Below are 17249 nucleotides of genomic sequence, written 5' to 3'. Positions count from 1 at the left end.
TTGCTCATGCTTTTTCAGATCACTAGTGCTTACAAAAGGCTGCTAGGGGGTTTGAGCCCTAAGGATGGATCCACACTTGTCTATCAGTTTCCTGCATGAGTTTTCTGACAGTTTTGCATTGCTGTCATTTGTTTTTCTGCATGTAAAAGAAAAGCATTCAAGTGTGATCTAACACATTGATTAGCATTAGTTCTGAGTTTTCCTGTGCAGACAACACACAGAAAAACTGATGGATGCAGACAGGGCCTAAGGGCCGGATTCCACTATGAGTTTTGACAGATTTTCCAAACGCAAGCGTTTAGCAATTCGCAACATATTTTACAATTTAAATCATGGTGCCCTGTTTCCATTAGTGTGTTTCAACTCTCTGTGTTAAAGCAGGATTGTCAGCCACAATATCAAATGTCATTTACCCACTGCTCAGTGTTTATGAGGCCCGGTTCACACTTGTGCTGAAGTGGCAAACGGATCCGTGAGAATGGATCTGATCGCCAGTTGATTGGATCCGTTTTGATTCTGTTGCCACTGTTTCCGTTACGCTACTCTTCCATTCCGTTTCCCCACACAGACCAACCCCCCCCCCCCCCCCCCCCCCCCCGGGGGGGGATTTTTCTTTTTAGAACGGTCCGTTTCTTCACTAGTGTGAAGAAATGTTCCATTTTCTGATTGCCCCCATGCAGCGCTTCAGCTTCCGTTCCTGTTCCACTGGGCTCAGCGGTCTGGAAAATTTGGTGCTGCAAGAAAATTGTGGTCCATTCAGCGGATCGTTTGTAACGGATCCGTTTAAATGGATGGATGTGAACGAATCTATAGGTTAACAACAGATCCATTCCCATCCTATGCAGGAACGGACCATTTTTTAACGCAAATGTGAACCGGGCCTTACCGTATTTGCCGCATAATAAGACGCTCCGGAATATAAGACGCACCTGGGTTTTAAAGCGGTATTGTCACCATAAAAATCTAATTTCAACTGGTCTGAGTGTATTAAGCGATAAAAATGCTAATCCTGCATTCAAAACTTGCAAAAAACTTTTTCTGCTGTAATGGTTTGTAGTTATCACATACTTTAGGAGCACTGGCCCTAGTGCCAAACAGTTGAATGCTGGGAGTTCTTTTTATCTATAATATATTCCTCCTCTTCCATTTATTTTAGTGCCTAGCTGCTTATCAGAAACAACTCTGATTACTTGTGTTTACAAGTAAGGCTGAGGTGATTTAGTGATTGGATGTGTAAATGAAAAAAAGACAGTGCAGTTGTTAGTATACACCTCAGTGTGAGTGTCTGAAGACTCTGGGAGGAGGGCAGCTAATGAATACACAATGAGCAAGAGAAGGGAGGGGGGAAAACAAGAGTCAGGGAGGATATGATGTCAGCATTAGCTTGGCAAGATGGCCACTGCATACACAGTAGAACACAAAGCATCCGGGCACCAACAGCAGCGATAATGCTTAGTAGACCTTTAACCACTTCGTCATATCTGGACGGATATATCCGTCCAGATAGGCACTGCTGCTGCAGCCGTGTGGTGCACGTGATCGGGCGCGCGCGCGCGCTCCCGCTGCCTCCCGCTGCCTCCCGATCAGTGAATGGGAATATAATTCCCATTCACCGATCTAAGTCCCCGGCAGAAATACCGACGCTTTCTCATCAGAGAGCGCAGTATTTCTGCCCGTACAAAGTCTCCCCAGCCTCTTTATACTTCCTGGATGCGCGATCGTTCGCATCCAGGAATTTTTTGAATGTGGCCATCTTGTGGCCAAATAGTAAACTGCACCCACATTCCTTTATTAAATAAAAAAATACATTATATTACATCTAAAATTAGCTATTTACCTCACACACTAAAATTACCCAAATACATTTTTGTATTAAAAAAAATAAATAAAAAAAATGTACAATTAAAAAAAAAAAAAACTACATAAATAGTTACCTAAGGGTCTGAACTTTTTAAATATACATGTCAAGAGAGTATCTTATTAAATTTTTTAAAATTATAAGCTTGTAAATAGTGATGAACGCAAATTGAAAAAATGCACCTTTATTTCTAAATAAAATATCGGCGCCATAAATTGTGATAGGGACGTAATTTAAACGGTGTAATAAGCGGGACAAATGGGCACATAAAATGCATGGGTTTTAATTACTGTAGCATGTATTAATTTTAAACTATAATGGCCAAAAACTGAGATATAATGATATTTCTTCCATTTCTATCTTAATCTGCCTGTTAAAATGCATTTACAGTAAAGTGACTCTTAGCAAAATGTACTACCCAAAGAAAGCCTAATTAGTGGCGGAAAAAACGAGATATAAATCAATTAATTTTGATAAGTAGCGATAAAGTTATTAGCGAATGAATGGGAGGTGAACATTGCTCAGATGCATACGATTTTCGAAGCTGTAGGCTGAAGTGGTTAATACATCCCCAAACCAAATGACATACAGAGTGAAAAGCCTAACGTCGTTTCACAGGATAGACCTGCTTCTTCAGAGGTTGCCTCTGAAGAAGCAGGTCTATCCTGTGAAACGACGTTAGGCTTTTCACTCTGTATGTCATTCGGTTTGGGGGTGTATTAAAGATCTACTAAGCATTATCGCTGCTGTTGGTGCCCAGATGCTTTGTGTTCTACTGTGTATGGATTACGGTTCTACTTGTCTGGAGGCACAGCTGGAGTGACCTGCTCCCCCCTACCTGTCTAGTCTGTATCATCTTGTGCCAATCTTTATCTCTTTCTGTGATTCAAGATGGCCACTGCCTAGAATAGGATTTTCTGCTTTTCCTTTATAAAATTCACAGGAATCATTACGTGGATAGCACAATACATCTGTTATGTAAGTAGAAGTAGTATTTATCTACTTATATATGTTTTTTATTTCTAGGTTAGCATGGGTGTCGCTTGTTCTTTAAGGGCAAAAAAAAAAAAAAATTACAAAGAGGTATATATATATATATATATATATATATATATATATATATATATATATATATATATATATATATATATATATATATATATATATATATATATATATATATATATATATATATGCTAGATCTCCCCCTGTCCCCAGTGTGGCCCCTTCTGTCCCCTAGTCTTGCCTCCTGCCCCCCCCCCATATGTCTCTCCCTCCCCGTGTAGTCTGCTCTCCCCCCCCCCCCCCCCCCCCCTGTGTATTTATGAGAAGCGGCAGGGTGTCTCACCCACCTCATCCATGGCCCCAGCGGATAACACAGATCTCTTCTTCTGCGTGGCTCCCCCTAGTAACGGCTTCTGCTGATGACGTGATCGACATAATTTGTAACCATGTGCAACTTAGAATTGGGCCATTTACTTCCAGTTTTGAGGACCATCTGGTCTACTCGTCATTCCCGCCACTGAGGAACATCTCAACAAGCAAGGAAAAAAGCCACCTGGCACAAGTTTATAGACCTGGTGCTAAATGACAAAGGCCTCAATTCACTAAGCTTATCTCCTGTCTTTAATAACATTTCTAGAGTTGTTACCATGGTGATAAGGCATGTAGTATTCAGGCAACATTTTACCTCAGGCAAACCTCAAGTTAACTCTTCTGTCTTTAAGTTAACTCTCCAATCCTTAAAATAACTCCAGAGTTAAAGACAGGCTGTTAATTAACTGCATGTGAAAATAACTACAGAGGAGGTAAATTAACTACAGAGAAGGTAAATTAACTACAGAGGAGGTAACGTAAGGAATGAAGAGGTAAGATAACACTCACTGTGTGGAGGTAAGTTTTCTGTTGCCTTATTATCTCCAGCATGATCTTAGTGAATTGAGGCCATTGACTGGTGCTTAACAGGCTTCTGGGGCCCAAATCAGCCAACTCAAGCCATAATAAAAAGCCCCAAAATAAAAGCCCACATTGATGACAACAGGAAGAAATCACCCAATGGCTGATCTAAGACAATCTGCAGGTTTTGGAATAAAATAAATGACCTAGGCTTTGAAGAGAGGTTGAGTAAGGAGATGCAGCTCCTTCTGGAGAAATGGGCTCGGGCAGAGGATGACTCACCGCTTTCCACTGGTTGAAGTGAACTCTCTGTTGCAGCCCAAAAACCAAATGCCTAGCAGGCTCGCTGCTCAGGAGGGATAATCATGTGGTACAAGGCGGGGTTAAAGGAACACATTATACCAATCCTGAGTGGAAACAGACACATCTGGACACAATTAAGGAGCTCCATCATGTCCTCTCAGACAGACATTTACTCATGTTCAGAAACCGTTGGCCTATCAAAAATTCTGTATTTCAATCTAGAGACCCACGAGATCCTGCAAAAAATGAGGCTGCCCACTTCTAATCCATGGTAATAGTTCTTACCTAAGGGGACCTAATGGCCAGAACAGGAGGGGAAAACTACGGTACCTCACCAAAGATGGCAAGATTTACATATCTGAATCTAAAAACAACTGTCCTGAAGTAATGAAAGACAGAGCTTCAACAGCACAGTCAACAGGTATGGAAAAAACCTGCTGAACTTCTGTTCCAAGTCTAGGACCGATCACTAACACATGCTCTCTTGCCCATTGTGTGCCTAAGTCTGTGCTAGCAGGCAACTAGGAGGACATGCTTTCTTTACAGCTCTGAGAGCCGTCTTTGTGAGCAGATCACTAGGACATGCTCACCTGCCAGCTGTGTAAGTCTGGTCTGTGCTACCAGATGACAACCATTCATTAAAAGATTTTCCAAGTCATCAATAGGCATGAACTCTGCAGTTCGGATTCCACATTCCGAATAAAACATAGCTTTTAAACATGTGGCCATGATTGGGGGGGGGGGGAAATCACTCCAATACTCCTTACTTCCAGGTTTGAAGGAGGATTATTGGAAGGATGGAATGCATCACATCAGCTATATGTGGTGGCAAGGTTGAATTGACCCCCACTGCCGAGCCCACAAGTTTAAAGGCTCAGTTTCAATTGCCGAATGCAGAATCCACAATGGGGAGCTCATGCCTAGTTATCAGTAAAGCCTACAGATCCCTAATCCCCATAATGAAGCCCTACATGCCAGATTATGACTACAGCTCTGCCTCACCTACCTCAAGCTCTCCTCAGATGTTCCTCCTTGTTCCCGCTTGGTTTTCGACTCTTGTGGGAAATCAAATGACGCAGAACCTCTCACCTCCTCTTCATCAGGGGCCTCCTGTACATTCTGCACACATCCCCTTTGTACAGCTACTGTGACCGACTCCTCCAACCTTTCTGCTAACAGAGGGGCCAGTCCACCAAGTCCAAGCAAGGAGAGAGCAGTTGGATCGTGGCAGTAATGGAGAAATGCTGCAGTGATGCGATGGTGAACACACTGATATTGTGGGTTACGCAGTAAGTCTAAGAGAAGATCCAAGCCTCCAAGCTCTCTTAGCCGCAGACGGTTCACTGCTTCACGGCAACAGAAACACAGTGCTCTGACCAAAGGGAGGCAGCGTGACGGACATTCCTGCAACGCAATGGCTTCTGTGATGAGCAGCTTAATGATTCCAGCATTTCCAAGTATCGGTCTTAATGCTCCCTGACAACACAGGTTACAAAGAGTCCCTAAGGCAGCCTGGCGCACAGTTGCCTTCACGTCTTCTCCACTGGCCAGAGCCACCAAAGCCGGCACTGCAGGACTCAGCTGTTCTGCACAGTCCAGAGAACATCCACGACTCAGCTCACAGACCGAGCGCACAGCCGTGCACACGATTTCCGCCTCAGGAGATGTAAGCAGCTGAACGCACGGTGCCAGCCCCCCCTGCTGGCAGATGGAAAGTCTGTGAGGTACTGTATCCCCCAGGATCCGAAGAGCTCGTAGGCAGCTCTGTACGCAGCCGCCATCTGTGGATCTCTGCAAGATATGCACCAAAGAGGAAACGGCTCCTGTATGAAAACAAAAAGAGAATGATATCATAAATACATTAAACAGTCGTGAGCTACGCACATAAAGGACTTGGAATTTCTGCTGCTCAAATAAGGAAATAAAATGATGCAAAATTCAAGTCACAAAAATGGACTCTAGACTTTATTGCATAAAGGATGTCAGATGCAGAATTAAAAAGTTGGCTTTTATATATCTGAGGCTTCTTCCAGCCCTCCCTTCACTGATCTGCTGTCAGGCCTGGTAAGGTCCACAACCCTTTGGAAGATCCGGACCACACTTCGCTTCATGCATAAACGTTGCCGTGCTGCACACACATAACCGTGGCTGCACAGAGCCACTCACAGAGTGCAGAGTGCTTTCAGCTTATTCACAAGGTGTAGCCATACTCATGCAGCCGCAGTACAGCCACACCCGTGCATGAAGAGGAACGTGGCCAGAAACCTGACAAGCTCATCGGATTTCCTTCGAAGGTCCATTCAAGACATTGGTGGGGGCCAGGAGGACGCGGGAAGGCTTCCCTTTACCTAGTTAATCATCTATTTTATCTTTTAGATTTTTCCTCGTGTACTCGTTAAAGGATACCCGAGGTGACATGTGACATGATGAGATAGACGTGGGTATGTACAGTGCCAAGCACACAAATAACTATGCTGTGTTCCTTTTTTTCTTTCTTTGCCTGAAAGAGTTAAATATCAGGTATGTAAGTGGTTGACTCAGTCCTGACTCAGACAGGAAGTGACTACAGTGTGGCCCTCACTGATAAGAAATTTCAACTTTAAAACACTTTCCTAGCAGAAAATGGTTTCTGAGAGCAGGAAAGATATAATGGGTCAATAGTTCATAGATTTTAGCTCTGGCATACTTCAAATGTGTCATTGAGCAAAAACAATAAAACAGTTAAAACTTAAAAAGTAGATTTAAACATAGAACTAAAACTGTGGAATATCTTAAAAAGTCATTTTTAGGAGAAGGAAGATAGATACAATTGTTTATTTCATTAGTTTATTTTCGCCTCGTGTGTCCTTTAAAACCCAAACCTTACTAGTCCTCACATCTGTTAGCCATGACAGGCCGGGCATGGCCAACAAGATAGAGTGTCAGCTTCCTGGCCAGGAACTTTTTTGTTGTATCCAAAAACAGATACTATAAGTTTTTGCAGTGATTAAAGGAGAACTGTATTGAGAGGTATATGGAGGCTGCCATATTTATTTCATTTTAAGCAATAACAGTTGCCCAGCAGCCCTGCTGATCTATTTGGCTGAAGAAGTGTTTGAATCACACCAGAAACAAGCATGCAGCTAATCTTGTCAGATCTGTCAAAAACCTGATCTGCTGCATGCTTGTTCAGGGTCTACGGCTGAAAGTATTAGAGGCAGAGGATCAGCAGGATAGCTGGGTAACTGGTGTGGCTTAAATGGAAATAAATATGGCAGCCTCCATACACCTTTCTCTACAGTGCTTCTTTAAAAGCTTTTTATGTTCCATTCTTTTAATCAAAATGGTTCAATAACCTGAGGTGTTGTAGTCGAAACGATTTTTATACCAACTCCCCAGCAACGGTTTAGCAATTTATTATTGGCATGTGGCCACTCTATATCCCAGGTGTCAAACATAAGGCTTGCGGGCTGAATGTGGCATTTCTTGCCATTTTATGAGGCCCTCGAGAACTTCAAATGTGCATCTTTGTAAGCAATAAAAAAACAAAAACAAACTGCCATCCCATCCAGCAGTGCACACCCGTGTCAGTATTTCTTGTTGAAACATTGCAGTTACCTGCTCCAGCGATGCGTTGTGTCTCTTCTGTTCTTCCCAGCAGCTGCACGCTCTGTGCTTTCCTACTTCCAGATCATGTGACATGCATTCAGAGCCAGAAGGATGCAGCATAGAAAATGTTGCTATCGGGAAGATCAGAGGAGACCCAAAGCAGCACTGGAGCAGGTAAATGTTAAACTGCTCCACTGCGCTACTCTGCAGAAGGGGGGAGGCGCAGGCCCACCCCCCTACCATGGTCGCTATAGTTATGACATTTAGTTTGAGACTGTTCAGTAAATATTAAACCTCAGTAATTTGGCCCCCTACTTAGACTAGGTTTCAGATTTTATGTCCTTCCATAACGGAGTTCAACACCCCTGCTCTATACAATAATCTAGAGACAACATAAATGGCCTCCACTAAAGTGAAGAAGCACATTCTGCAAAACACGTTTGCCAAAACTTGTGTCCATCAGATTGATTAATTAATTAATAAGCGCTGCTGTAGCTGCGCGAGTGAAAAATTCAGCAATGCAAGTTCGAAATCAGCTACATGCAGTAGTGCTGTGTAGCATGAGCTTCCAAGTTAGCATGAGCTCCCAAGCTCATGTAGCGTACGCAAGATGATTTTTAACTTGCTCCGCTGAATTTTTTAACTCGTGCTGCTACAGCAGCGCTGATTAACGAATCAAGCCCCATGACTGCAGTAGGAGGACTGGAAGTACCACCGTGTCCCCACCACATCAAGAGGGACACGAGTAACACGATCAGCGTGTGTCCTGAATGTCTCACCTAGTTCATGAATCTTGCTGCTGTTTTGAGGGTCCAAAGCCAGATTTCCCAGGGCACGGGCAACCCTGTTCCATATGGTATCAACGCACACTGTCTGCAGGATACTAACTGTGGAAACAAATGCATTACATCATTACAACACTAGCATATTTAGTTGCAGTTGGTATCAGCAGCTATGTTCTGCAAAGTCCTCAATGACATTAGCAGGTATATGAACTTGCCCAGCTGCATAATGGAAGACAGGCTGGCCTATTCACTAAACTGACACCAACTCCCTGCAGCTGAAAGCCCTGCTCCTCCACTATTCTGGCCCTAACTCCCTGCAGCAGTGGCTTAGCTAAGAAGCTTTAGGCCCCGATGCAAGTTTTACATTGGGGCCCCCCAAGCACTCCGTACATAACAATTGATACAGTGCACCAAAACCTGCCAAGGACAACCACAGTGTCAGAGGTGCAAGAAGGGGATAGGGAACAGCTTAATAATTAATACTATTCAAAACATCTACAGAAGTGAATATTGTCAGCATAGGACCAATAAAGAGCTAATAATGTGGTTGAGGGTGGGCCCCTCTGGCCCATGGGCCCCGATGCGGTCACAACCTCTGCACCCCCTATTGCTACGCCACTGCCCTGCAGTCGAGAGCCTGGCCCCTCCACTAAACTGACCCTAACTCCCTGCAACTGAGAGCCTGGCCCCTCCACTATCGTGCCCCTGTCTTCCATGCAGCTGAGAGCCTGGCCCCTCCACTATTTCGCCCCTGACTTCCCTGCAGCTGAGAGCCTGGCCCCTCTACTATCCCGTCCCTGACTTTCCTGCAGCTAAGAGCCTACTCCCTCCACTATCCCACCCCTGACTTTCCTGCAGCTGAGAGGCCAGCTCCTGCACTATACTGACCCCCACTCCCTGCAGCTGAAAGCCTGGCCCCTCCCCTATCCCGCCCCTGACTTCTCTGCAGCTGAGAGCCTACTCCCTCCACTATCCCGCCCCTGACTTCCCTGCAGCTGAGAGCCTGGCCCCTCCCCTATCCCGCCCCTGACTTCCCTGCAGCTGAGAGGCCAGCTTCTGCACTATACTGACCCCCACTCCCTGCAGCTGAGAGCCTGGCCCCTCCACTATCCCGCCCCTGACTTCCCTGCAGCTGATATCCTATCCCCTCCACTATCCCGCCCCTGACTTCTCTGCAGCTGAGGGCCTACTCCCTCCACTATCCCGCCCCGACTTCCCTGCAGCTGAGAGCCTGGCCCCTCCCCTATCCCGCCCCTGACTTCCCTGTAGCTGAGAGCCTGGCCCCTCCATTATCACGCCCCCAATTTCCCTGCAACTGAGAGCCTGGCCCCTCCACTGTACTGACCCCAAACTCCCTGCAGCAGAGAGCCTGGGTCCTCCACTACTTTGGCCCCCAATTCCCTGCAGTTGAGAGCCCGGCTCCTCCACTATTGTGACCCCCCCCCCCCCCCAACTCCCTGCAGCTGAGAGCCTGGCCCCTCCACCATACTGACCCCAACTAGATGCAGCTGATAGCCCGGTTCCTCCGCTATACTGACCCCAACTCCATGCAGCTGACAGCCTGGCCCCTCCACTATACTGCCCCCCCCCCCCCCCAAACTTCCCGCAGCTGAGAGCCTAGCTCCTCCACTATACTGTCCCCCCCCCCCCCCCCCCCCAAAAAAAAGAAACAAAACAAAAATTCCTGCAGCTTAGAGCCTGGCCCCTCCACTATACGGGCCCAAACCTCTCTGCAGCTGAGTCCTGATCCTCCACTATATTTACCCCAAACTCCCTGCAGCTGAGAGGCCAGCCAATCCACTATACTGACCCCAAACTCCCTGCAGCTGAGAGGCCAGCCAATCCACTGTACTGACCCCAAACTCCCTGCAGCTGAGAGGCCAGCCAATTCACTATACTGACCCCAAACTCCCTGCAGCTGAGAGCCTGGCCCCTCCAATATACTGACCCAAACGTCCCTGCAGCTGAAAGGCCAGCCCATCCACTATGCTGACCCCCAACTCCCTGCAGCTGAAAGTCCTGCTTCTCCACTGTACTGACCCCAAACTCCCTGCAGCTGAGAGGCCAGCCAATCCACTATACTGACCCCAAACTCCCTGCAGCTGAGAGCCTGGCCCCTCCAAAATATAGACCCAAACGTCCCTGCAGCTGAAAGGCCAGCCCATCCACTATGCTGACCCCCAACTCCCTGCAGCTGAAAGTCCTGTTTCTCCACTGTACTGACCCCAAACTCCCTGCAGCTGAGAGGCCGGCCCATCCACTTTGCTGCCCCTGACTTCCCTGGAGCTGAGAGCCTGGCCCCTCCACTCTCCCACCCCCGACTTCTTTACAGTTAAGAGCTTAGCTCCTCCAATGTCCTACCCTGCCTTCCTTGCAGCTGAGAGTTACTCCCAGAGCTGTGGAGTCGGAGCAATTTTGGGTACCCGAAGTCTGAGTTGGAGTCAGAATCGGGTGATTTTTGTACCAAATCCACAGCCCTGGTAAATATTAGACTAAGGAATCGGAGTCAGAGCCATTTTGGGTACCTGGAGTCGAAATCAGAAGTTTCATGAACTGAGGAGTCGAAGTCGGTTGATTTTTGTACAGACTCCACAGCCCTGGTTGCTCCTCTACTATGCTGCTCCCAACTCCATGCAGCCAAGAGCCCACAGTGGCGTTTCCATGCAGCTGAGCACAGCTGTGGCAGTGCTCAGATGCAGGGCTGTGGAGTCGGGACAAAAATCTTCCGACTCCTCAGTTTCTGAAACCACGCCTCCGACTCCAACTCCGACTCCGGGTACCCAAAATTGCTCAGACTCCGACTCCTTAGTCTAATACTTAACAGGGCTGTGGATTTTGTACAAAAATCATGCGACTCCGACTCCAACTCCGAGTGCCCAAAATTGCCACGACTCCAACTCCGACTCCACAGCCCTGCTCAGATGTGAGTCAATGGGGGGGGGGGGGGGGGGGGGGGCCTACTGTCCAGCATAAGTACTGAGTGCTAACGAGCAACTGGCTGGTGCAGGAGAGCAGCTGTCACCTGCCTGTCTAAAAGAGTCTTAAAAACAATCATTGAATAGTCCAGAAAAGTAGTAAAAGAGGCATCCAGCTCACTATAGCCAACTTCTCATGAAGGAAGATGGAAAGTACTAGGCAGTTCATACTACAGAGAGAGTTTAGATTTCAACCTCACAAACAAGTACTATTTCAGCCTATAGTGAGGTTTTGGAAAGAACTGATGGAAAAGTACTGATATACACTGAATTTTAAAATACATTAGACAATAAACACTGACACATTTTTACAGCATTTATTTATCAACACACCTAGAAATCCTTATTGGACTTAAGTGAGAGGGATATGGAGGCTGTCATATTGATTTCCTTTTAAACAATGCACATTACCTGGCTGTCCTGCTAAGCCTCTGCCTGTAATATTCTTAACCATAAACCCTGCACAAGCATTCAGATCAGATGTTTCTGACTGAAGCCTGACTGGAATAGCCATATGCTTTTTAAGGTGTGCAATTCAGACACTACTGATGCATGAAAGATCAGCAGGTCAGGCAGGCAACTGATATTGGTTAAAATGAACTAAATATGGCAGCCTCCATATTCCTCTCAGTTCATGTGTACTTTAAGAAGAAGCAGGTTGATTTACACTGAATATGCAGCCAGTTCTGGCTTTCTGTATACATTTACACTATATTCTGTAGTTCATTCTGAGAATACTTACCAAGAGCCGGAATCCCTCCAAGTCTTCGTACCTAAAACAATCAGATTATTATTATTTATTGGATTTATATAGCGCCAACATATTACGCATAGCAGAGCTGTATAATTACAATTAGTGTACATAATGTCTACTATCTGGAGATCTGTCCAAGCCAGAAGGGATGGTCGATGAGATGTAAATAATTTTGAGTTGTAGCATTATGCAAAATTTGTATGGAAATTTATGCAGCTTAAGAAAGAAACCAATCAAAACCTGCTGATTTGTCCATTTTAAAAGCTGTATAAATATGCTTTCAGAATTTGCAAAATCCTGCATCAACTCGAAATTATTTGCAGCTAATTGACCATCCCTACTAGCCAGCTCTAACCTGTGCCCCTCCCTCTATCCTAGCAAGCTCTACCGAGTAACTCTCCTTCTGTCCTAGTCAACCTCTACCTGTGCATCTCTCTTTGTCCTAGCAAACCCAAACCTGTGCATCTCCCCTCTGTCCTAGTCTCAATCAGGCTGTGCCACGCCCCTGGCTTAGCCCCCTACTACCATTCTGTGTGCCGCCAACCTATTCTCGCAGTTTCACCTTATGTCCCTCTCACTATCCTGGCCAGCTCTACCTTGCACCACCCTTCATCCAAGACAGTTTCACCTTGTGTCCCTCTCTCTGTCTTATTTAGCTCCTCCTTGTGCCTTCTCCTGTCTTCTAGCCACTACATCCTGTGCACCGCCCTCCATTAGAGATGGGAAGTTCGGATCTTTTCAATGATTAGGATGATTTGAATCAGATCATTGAAAAGATCCGGATCTTTGATCCGAATCTCGGATCAATTTACTAGGGAAGCATTCCGGGGTGAAATGACTAGCAGGACAGGACTTTTCCTGCCGTGGACAGAGAAGGGGAGGGGGGTGGACACACAGAGAAGGGGAGATGGTGGATAGAGACGGGCAGGGAGTGAACAGAGAAGGGAGGAGGGACGAGCAGAGAGCAGAAATGTTTGTTTGCACACAATACCCACATGCTGCAATCATATGCTTTACATATATTTCACCTATATGTTCATCTGTATGCTTTGAATCCAAACTTCGCACAGTGAAAGAAAGCATTCCCCAAAGCATTCCCAGAAGTGAAGTGCAGCTGTTTAGAGCAGAGTGCAGGAGGATCATATTGCACAGCAATCACAGTGCCTGCCCTGCCCTAGCCCAGCACGCTGTCTACAAAGTTACTGAGCTGTGCCAAAAGTTTCCCATTTGTTCAATGCACAACTACGGAACAGACAGCCTATAATGAGCAGCACATTATAGCCAGTATGTGTGCTCTACACATATCTGGCAGTGGCACCAATGTCCCCTCTCTCTCTCATCTACCTGTCCCTGCAAGGCTGGCTCCCCTCCAACAGAGCGATCCATCTCTGCTCTGCTTCCAGGACCCCGCTGCCCGCTGAGAGGGGGGGGGTGTGCCGCTCCTGGCCCCGCCCCCTTTGCGATCCGAATCACTCGTTTTGATGATTCGGATGATTCGACTCACAAAAGAGATTCGGATCAAAGATCCGAATCGTTCATGATCCGAATAACACTACCCTCCATACTATCTACCTTGTACCCCTCACTCAACTTTACTTATCCACACCTAACCTGTGCACCCCCAGCCTGTCCTAGCCACCTCCCACATTGGGACCTAGTATGGTTTAGGTGAGCTAGTGTAAAAGTCCATAGAGAACAGTTCTCCAATGACAGCAATGTCTACAACCTGAAGCATTCTAAATGGCCGAATAGCATGGGTGTATTATTACTGCATCCTATCTGAAAGAGGGTGCTGTCCACGCAGTCACATCAGCGGAATTTCCCTATGGACTTTTCAGCTGACTCACCTCAAACATACTAGCGCCTCACACTGCGCCCCTCCCTCTGTCCTAGCCAGCTCTACACTGTGCCCCTTACTTAATCCTTGGCAGCTACATCTTGTGTACCCTGAACTCGTCTTTGTCACCCCAGAGTACCAGGGATTACTGCGGGGAATGGTGGACCACCAGGGAATACTACAGGCTATGGGGGAATACCAGGGAACACTGCAAGAAGACCACTAGATTACCAGGAAATACTGGGGGGGGGGGGGGGGGACCACCAAACTACAAAGGAATAATGCAGGGAATGGGGGACCTAGCAGGAATCATGCGGGAGGACCACTAGACTAAAAGGGAATATTGGGGGGGGGGGGGACAACCAGACTACCAGGAAACACTGGAGGAGACCACCAGGAAATACTGTGGGGGACACAAGGGGATACTGCTGGGGGGACCACAAGACTACCAGAGAATACTGCGAGGGATGGAATACTGTAAAGGAAAGCACCAGACGGCTAGGGAATACTGAAGGAGACCACCAGGGAATCCTATAGGTGATGGGGGTACAGCAGCGATGATCAATGAGATGCAAATATTTCAGAGTTCATGCAGGATTATGTAAATGTTTATGCAAATATATGCATCTTAAAAATAGACCAATCAAGTCCCACCCAGGTTTAAATTTATTGGTCCATTTTCAAGCTGCATATATTTGCATTAAAAAAATTACATAATCCTGCAAGAAATATTTGCATCTCATTGATCAACCCTAACGGGGAATACTGTGGCAGACCACTAGACTTACCAGAGAATACTGTGTGTGGAGGATGGGAGGACCATCAGAATACCAGGGAATATTGCAGGGGACAAAGGGACGACTAGACTATCAGGAAATAGTGTGTCCGGTCCTGATAGTTTGCTGTCTGTGAACCTCATTGCATTGTGGGAAAGAAAAGCTTTTTCCACCTGCCAAGCAAGTAATATCTCCCTCTATGCATAGAACTCTCAGTAAAGGCCCGTTTCCACTACACGCAGATTGGATGCAGAAAAACTGACTCCAATGAATGCCTATGGGCCTGTTTCCACTAAACACAATTTTTCTCATGCAGATTTTCCCATAGGCATTCATTGGAGTCAGTTTTTCTGCATCCATTCTGCATTCAACCTGCTTGTAGTGGAAACAGGCCCTAACAAACATTCTGTACAGATCACCTGGCAGAACTAAAGATGCCACCACCAGTGAAACATTACAGAATGTGAATCAGGGAGAAAAAGATTTTACAATGGGCAAAAACTAAATCCTGCATAATATTTGCTGGAGAGATACATAGAGATCGCACTTCCTCTGCACAGACTGGCCGCGACTGGAGGAAGTCACGAGAACCGATAACGGAGCTGCAGGCAGTGGAGGACAGCGGCGTGGGAGCGATCTGTGCCCATGGGGCTGGAGGAAGCCCCAGGTATACATAAAACCTTTTTTTTCCTCTCTGGTTTCCGTAAAGTACCAAAAGCACTATTGCATAGCTCCCAACTGTCCCTCTTTTGGAGGAACAGTCCCTCTTCTTCCTCATTTGTCCCTCTTTTAGGACTTTGTCCCTCTTTCTATGTAAATATATATATTTATCTACTAAAAATGTGTTTGATTGACTATAAACTTTATTCCCATCCTTTAAATTGATATGTGACTAATTTTAAAATGTCAGTATGAAGGAAAATGCACCAGAATAGAAAGGACCAGTGTGGTTTGAATTATAAAACAACATATTTTTCTCATGAAATATTTATGGTATGCGTGATTAGGGGTGTGACAGGGGCATGATCAGGCGTTGCAGGGGCGTGGCTTAAGTGTCCCTCTTTCTCATCTCAAATAGTTGGGAGGTATGCTACTGTATATTTTGTATATGCACAGAATTTTAAATCTATGATATGCTGTAACTTGTGTAGTTTGCAAGTAGGGAACTGCCTGTAGTAGTAACACAAAAAAGTAGGTGTGAAACATGGAAGAAGGTATCTCATACAGGAGAGGGAAGCATTCACTATACTCACTGCAGCTGCCAGCTACAGCTACATAGGGGCACAGAAACAAAGTGACGTAGATAAATATACGGTTACGCGTGCGTACTGCACACAGAGGGCAGAGCTGTGCGGAAGGGGCGGGACCACAGTGTATGGAAAGAGTAGGTGTGGGCGGGGACTCACCTCCAGGCGGCTCGCCGCCTCCGTGCAGCTATTGGCCAATAGGCTGAGCGCAAGCTCCAGGTTCCGGCGCGAGCTGCCCAGGGCCGCGGCCCGCGATGGTTTCGTCAGCAGAGACACAAGCAGCGCGAGCCCCCCGTGCTTCCGGAACTCGGTCCGCGAGACGCGGCGGCTGCGCAGATCACTCAGCTCCTTCCCCAGCCCGACCGGGTCCTCGGCCACCGCCGCCAGCTGTTTCAGGCATGAAGGTATCGACGGCACCGACATGTCTGCGGAAGAGGGGCGGTGGCCGCACTGCGCTTGCGCCATGTGATATAATCCCGCCTCCACTATCCTGTTCGTCCTGTCTCGCCTGTCCGTCATAGAGACGTTTCATGTGACCTCATGGTGTGGGCGGGGTCACTTACAGTCATAACTGACTACAGTATCGTTCCTTCCTAACTCTATAGTCATATCGGGCCGCTTCTCCTTGCGCTGCCCTCATGTGGCGCACTTATGGAACTGTGCTGTGGAACCTCATACTATGTGACTTCTGCTTCATGTCCTGTTCAGCGCCCGAAATCAAGATTGTATTTAGGCTATGGAACTCTATAAAGTTTTTTTGTTTTATTAAACTTTGAACTCTACATTTTTAGGCAGGATACAGGGAAGCTGGAAATTTGGGCACAGTCATTTGTGCTCATAGAAATATTCTCTTTAGTATTGCTAGATAGCGCTCCGCTTCTTATTCATATATATCAACAAGCCCCCTAAGGGGATCGCACTCACCCAGCCAGATTGACCACTGTGAGATTGGTCAAAAGATTGCTTGACACATCCTCTGGCCGATTGCCCGATCGATGGTTGAAGTCTGTGAAGTCCAGATATTCAATCATCAATTGAAGATCTAGATTACTCAGACTTTAACCATCGATCGGCCAGAGGATGTCAAGCAATCTTTTGACCAATCTCACAGTGGTCAATCTGGCTGGGCGAGTGCGATCCCTAAAGGGGCTTATTGATATATATGAATAAGTACAGTGACCAGATTTTTCTGGGTCCAACCTGGGACGGGGGGGGGGGGTTTCCGGGACC

The 17249-nt window shown here is 46.5% G+C and overlaps 1 protein-coding gene across 1 annotated transcript in view; it reads right to left on the bottom strand.

Moving 5' to 3' along the window:
* Positions 1 to 16563, bottom strand: part of ARMC5 (armadillo repeat containing 5) — a 32350-nt gene extending 15787 nt beyond the window's left edge. The window contains exons 1-4 of the mRNA XM_068244146.1: positions 16179 to 16563; positions 12148 to 12178; positions 8425 to 8532; positions 5064 to 5880 (exon numbers count right to left, since the gene is read on the bottom strand). Of these exons, the coding sequence (XP_068100247.1) occupies positions 5064 to 5880; positions 8425 to 8532; positions 12148 to 12178; positions 16179 to 16538 (1316 nt within the window). The 5' untranslated portion in view covers positions 16539 to 16563. The remainder of the gene's footprint in view (positions 1 to 5063; positions 5881 to 8424; positions 8533 to 12147; positions 12179 to 16178) is intronic.
* Positions 16564 to 17249: the final 686 nt, after the last annotated feature.

This window comes from Hyperolius riggenbachi, chromosome 7 (assembly GCF_040937935.1).
Source record: "Hyperolius riggenbachi isolate aHypRig1 chromosome 7, aHypRig1.pri, whole genome shotgun sequence".
NCBI classification, from domain to species: domain Eukaryota; kingdom Metazoa; phylum Chordata; class Amphibia; order Anura; family Hyperoliidae; genus Hyperolius; species Hyperolius riggenbachi.
Note: the sequence above shows the minus strand (reverse complement) of the source record. Positions and strands in the feature narration are given on the sequence as shown.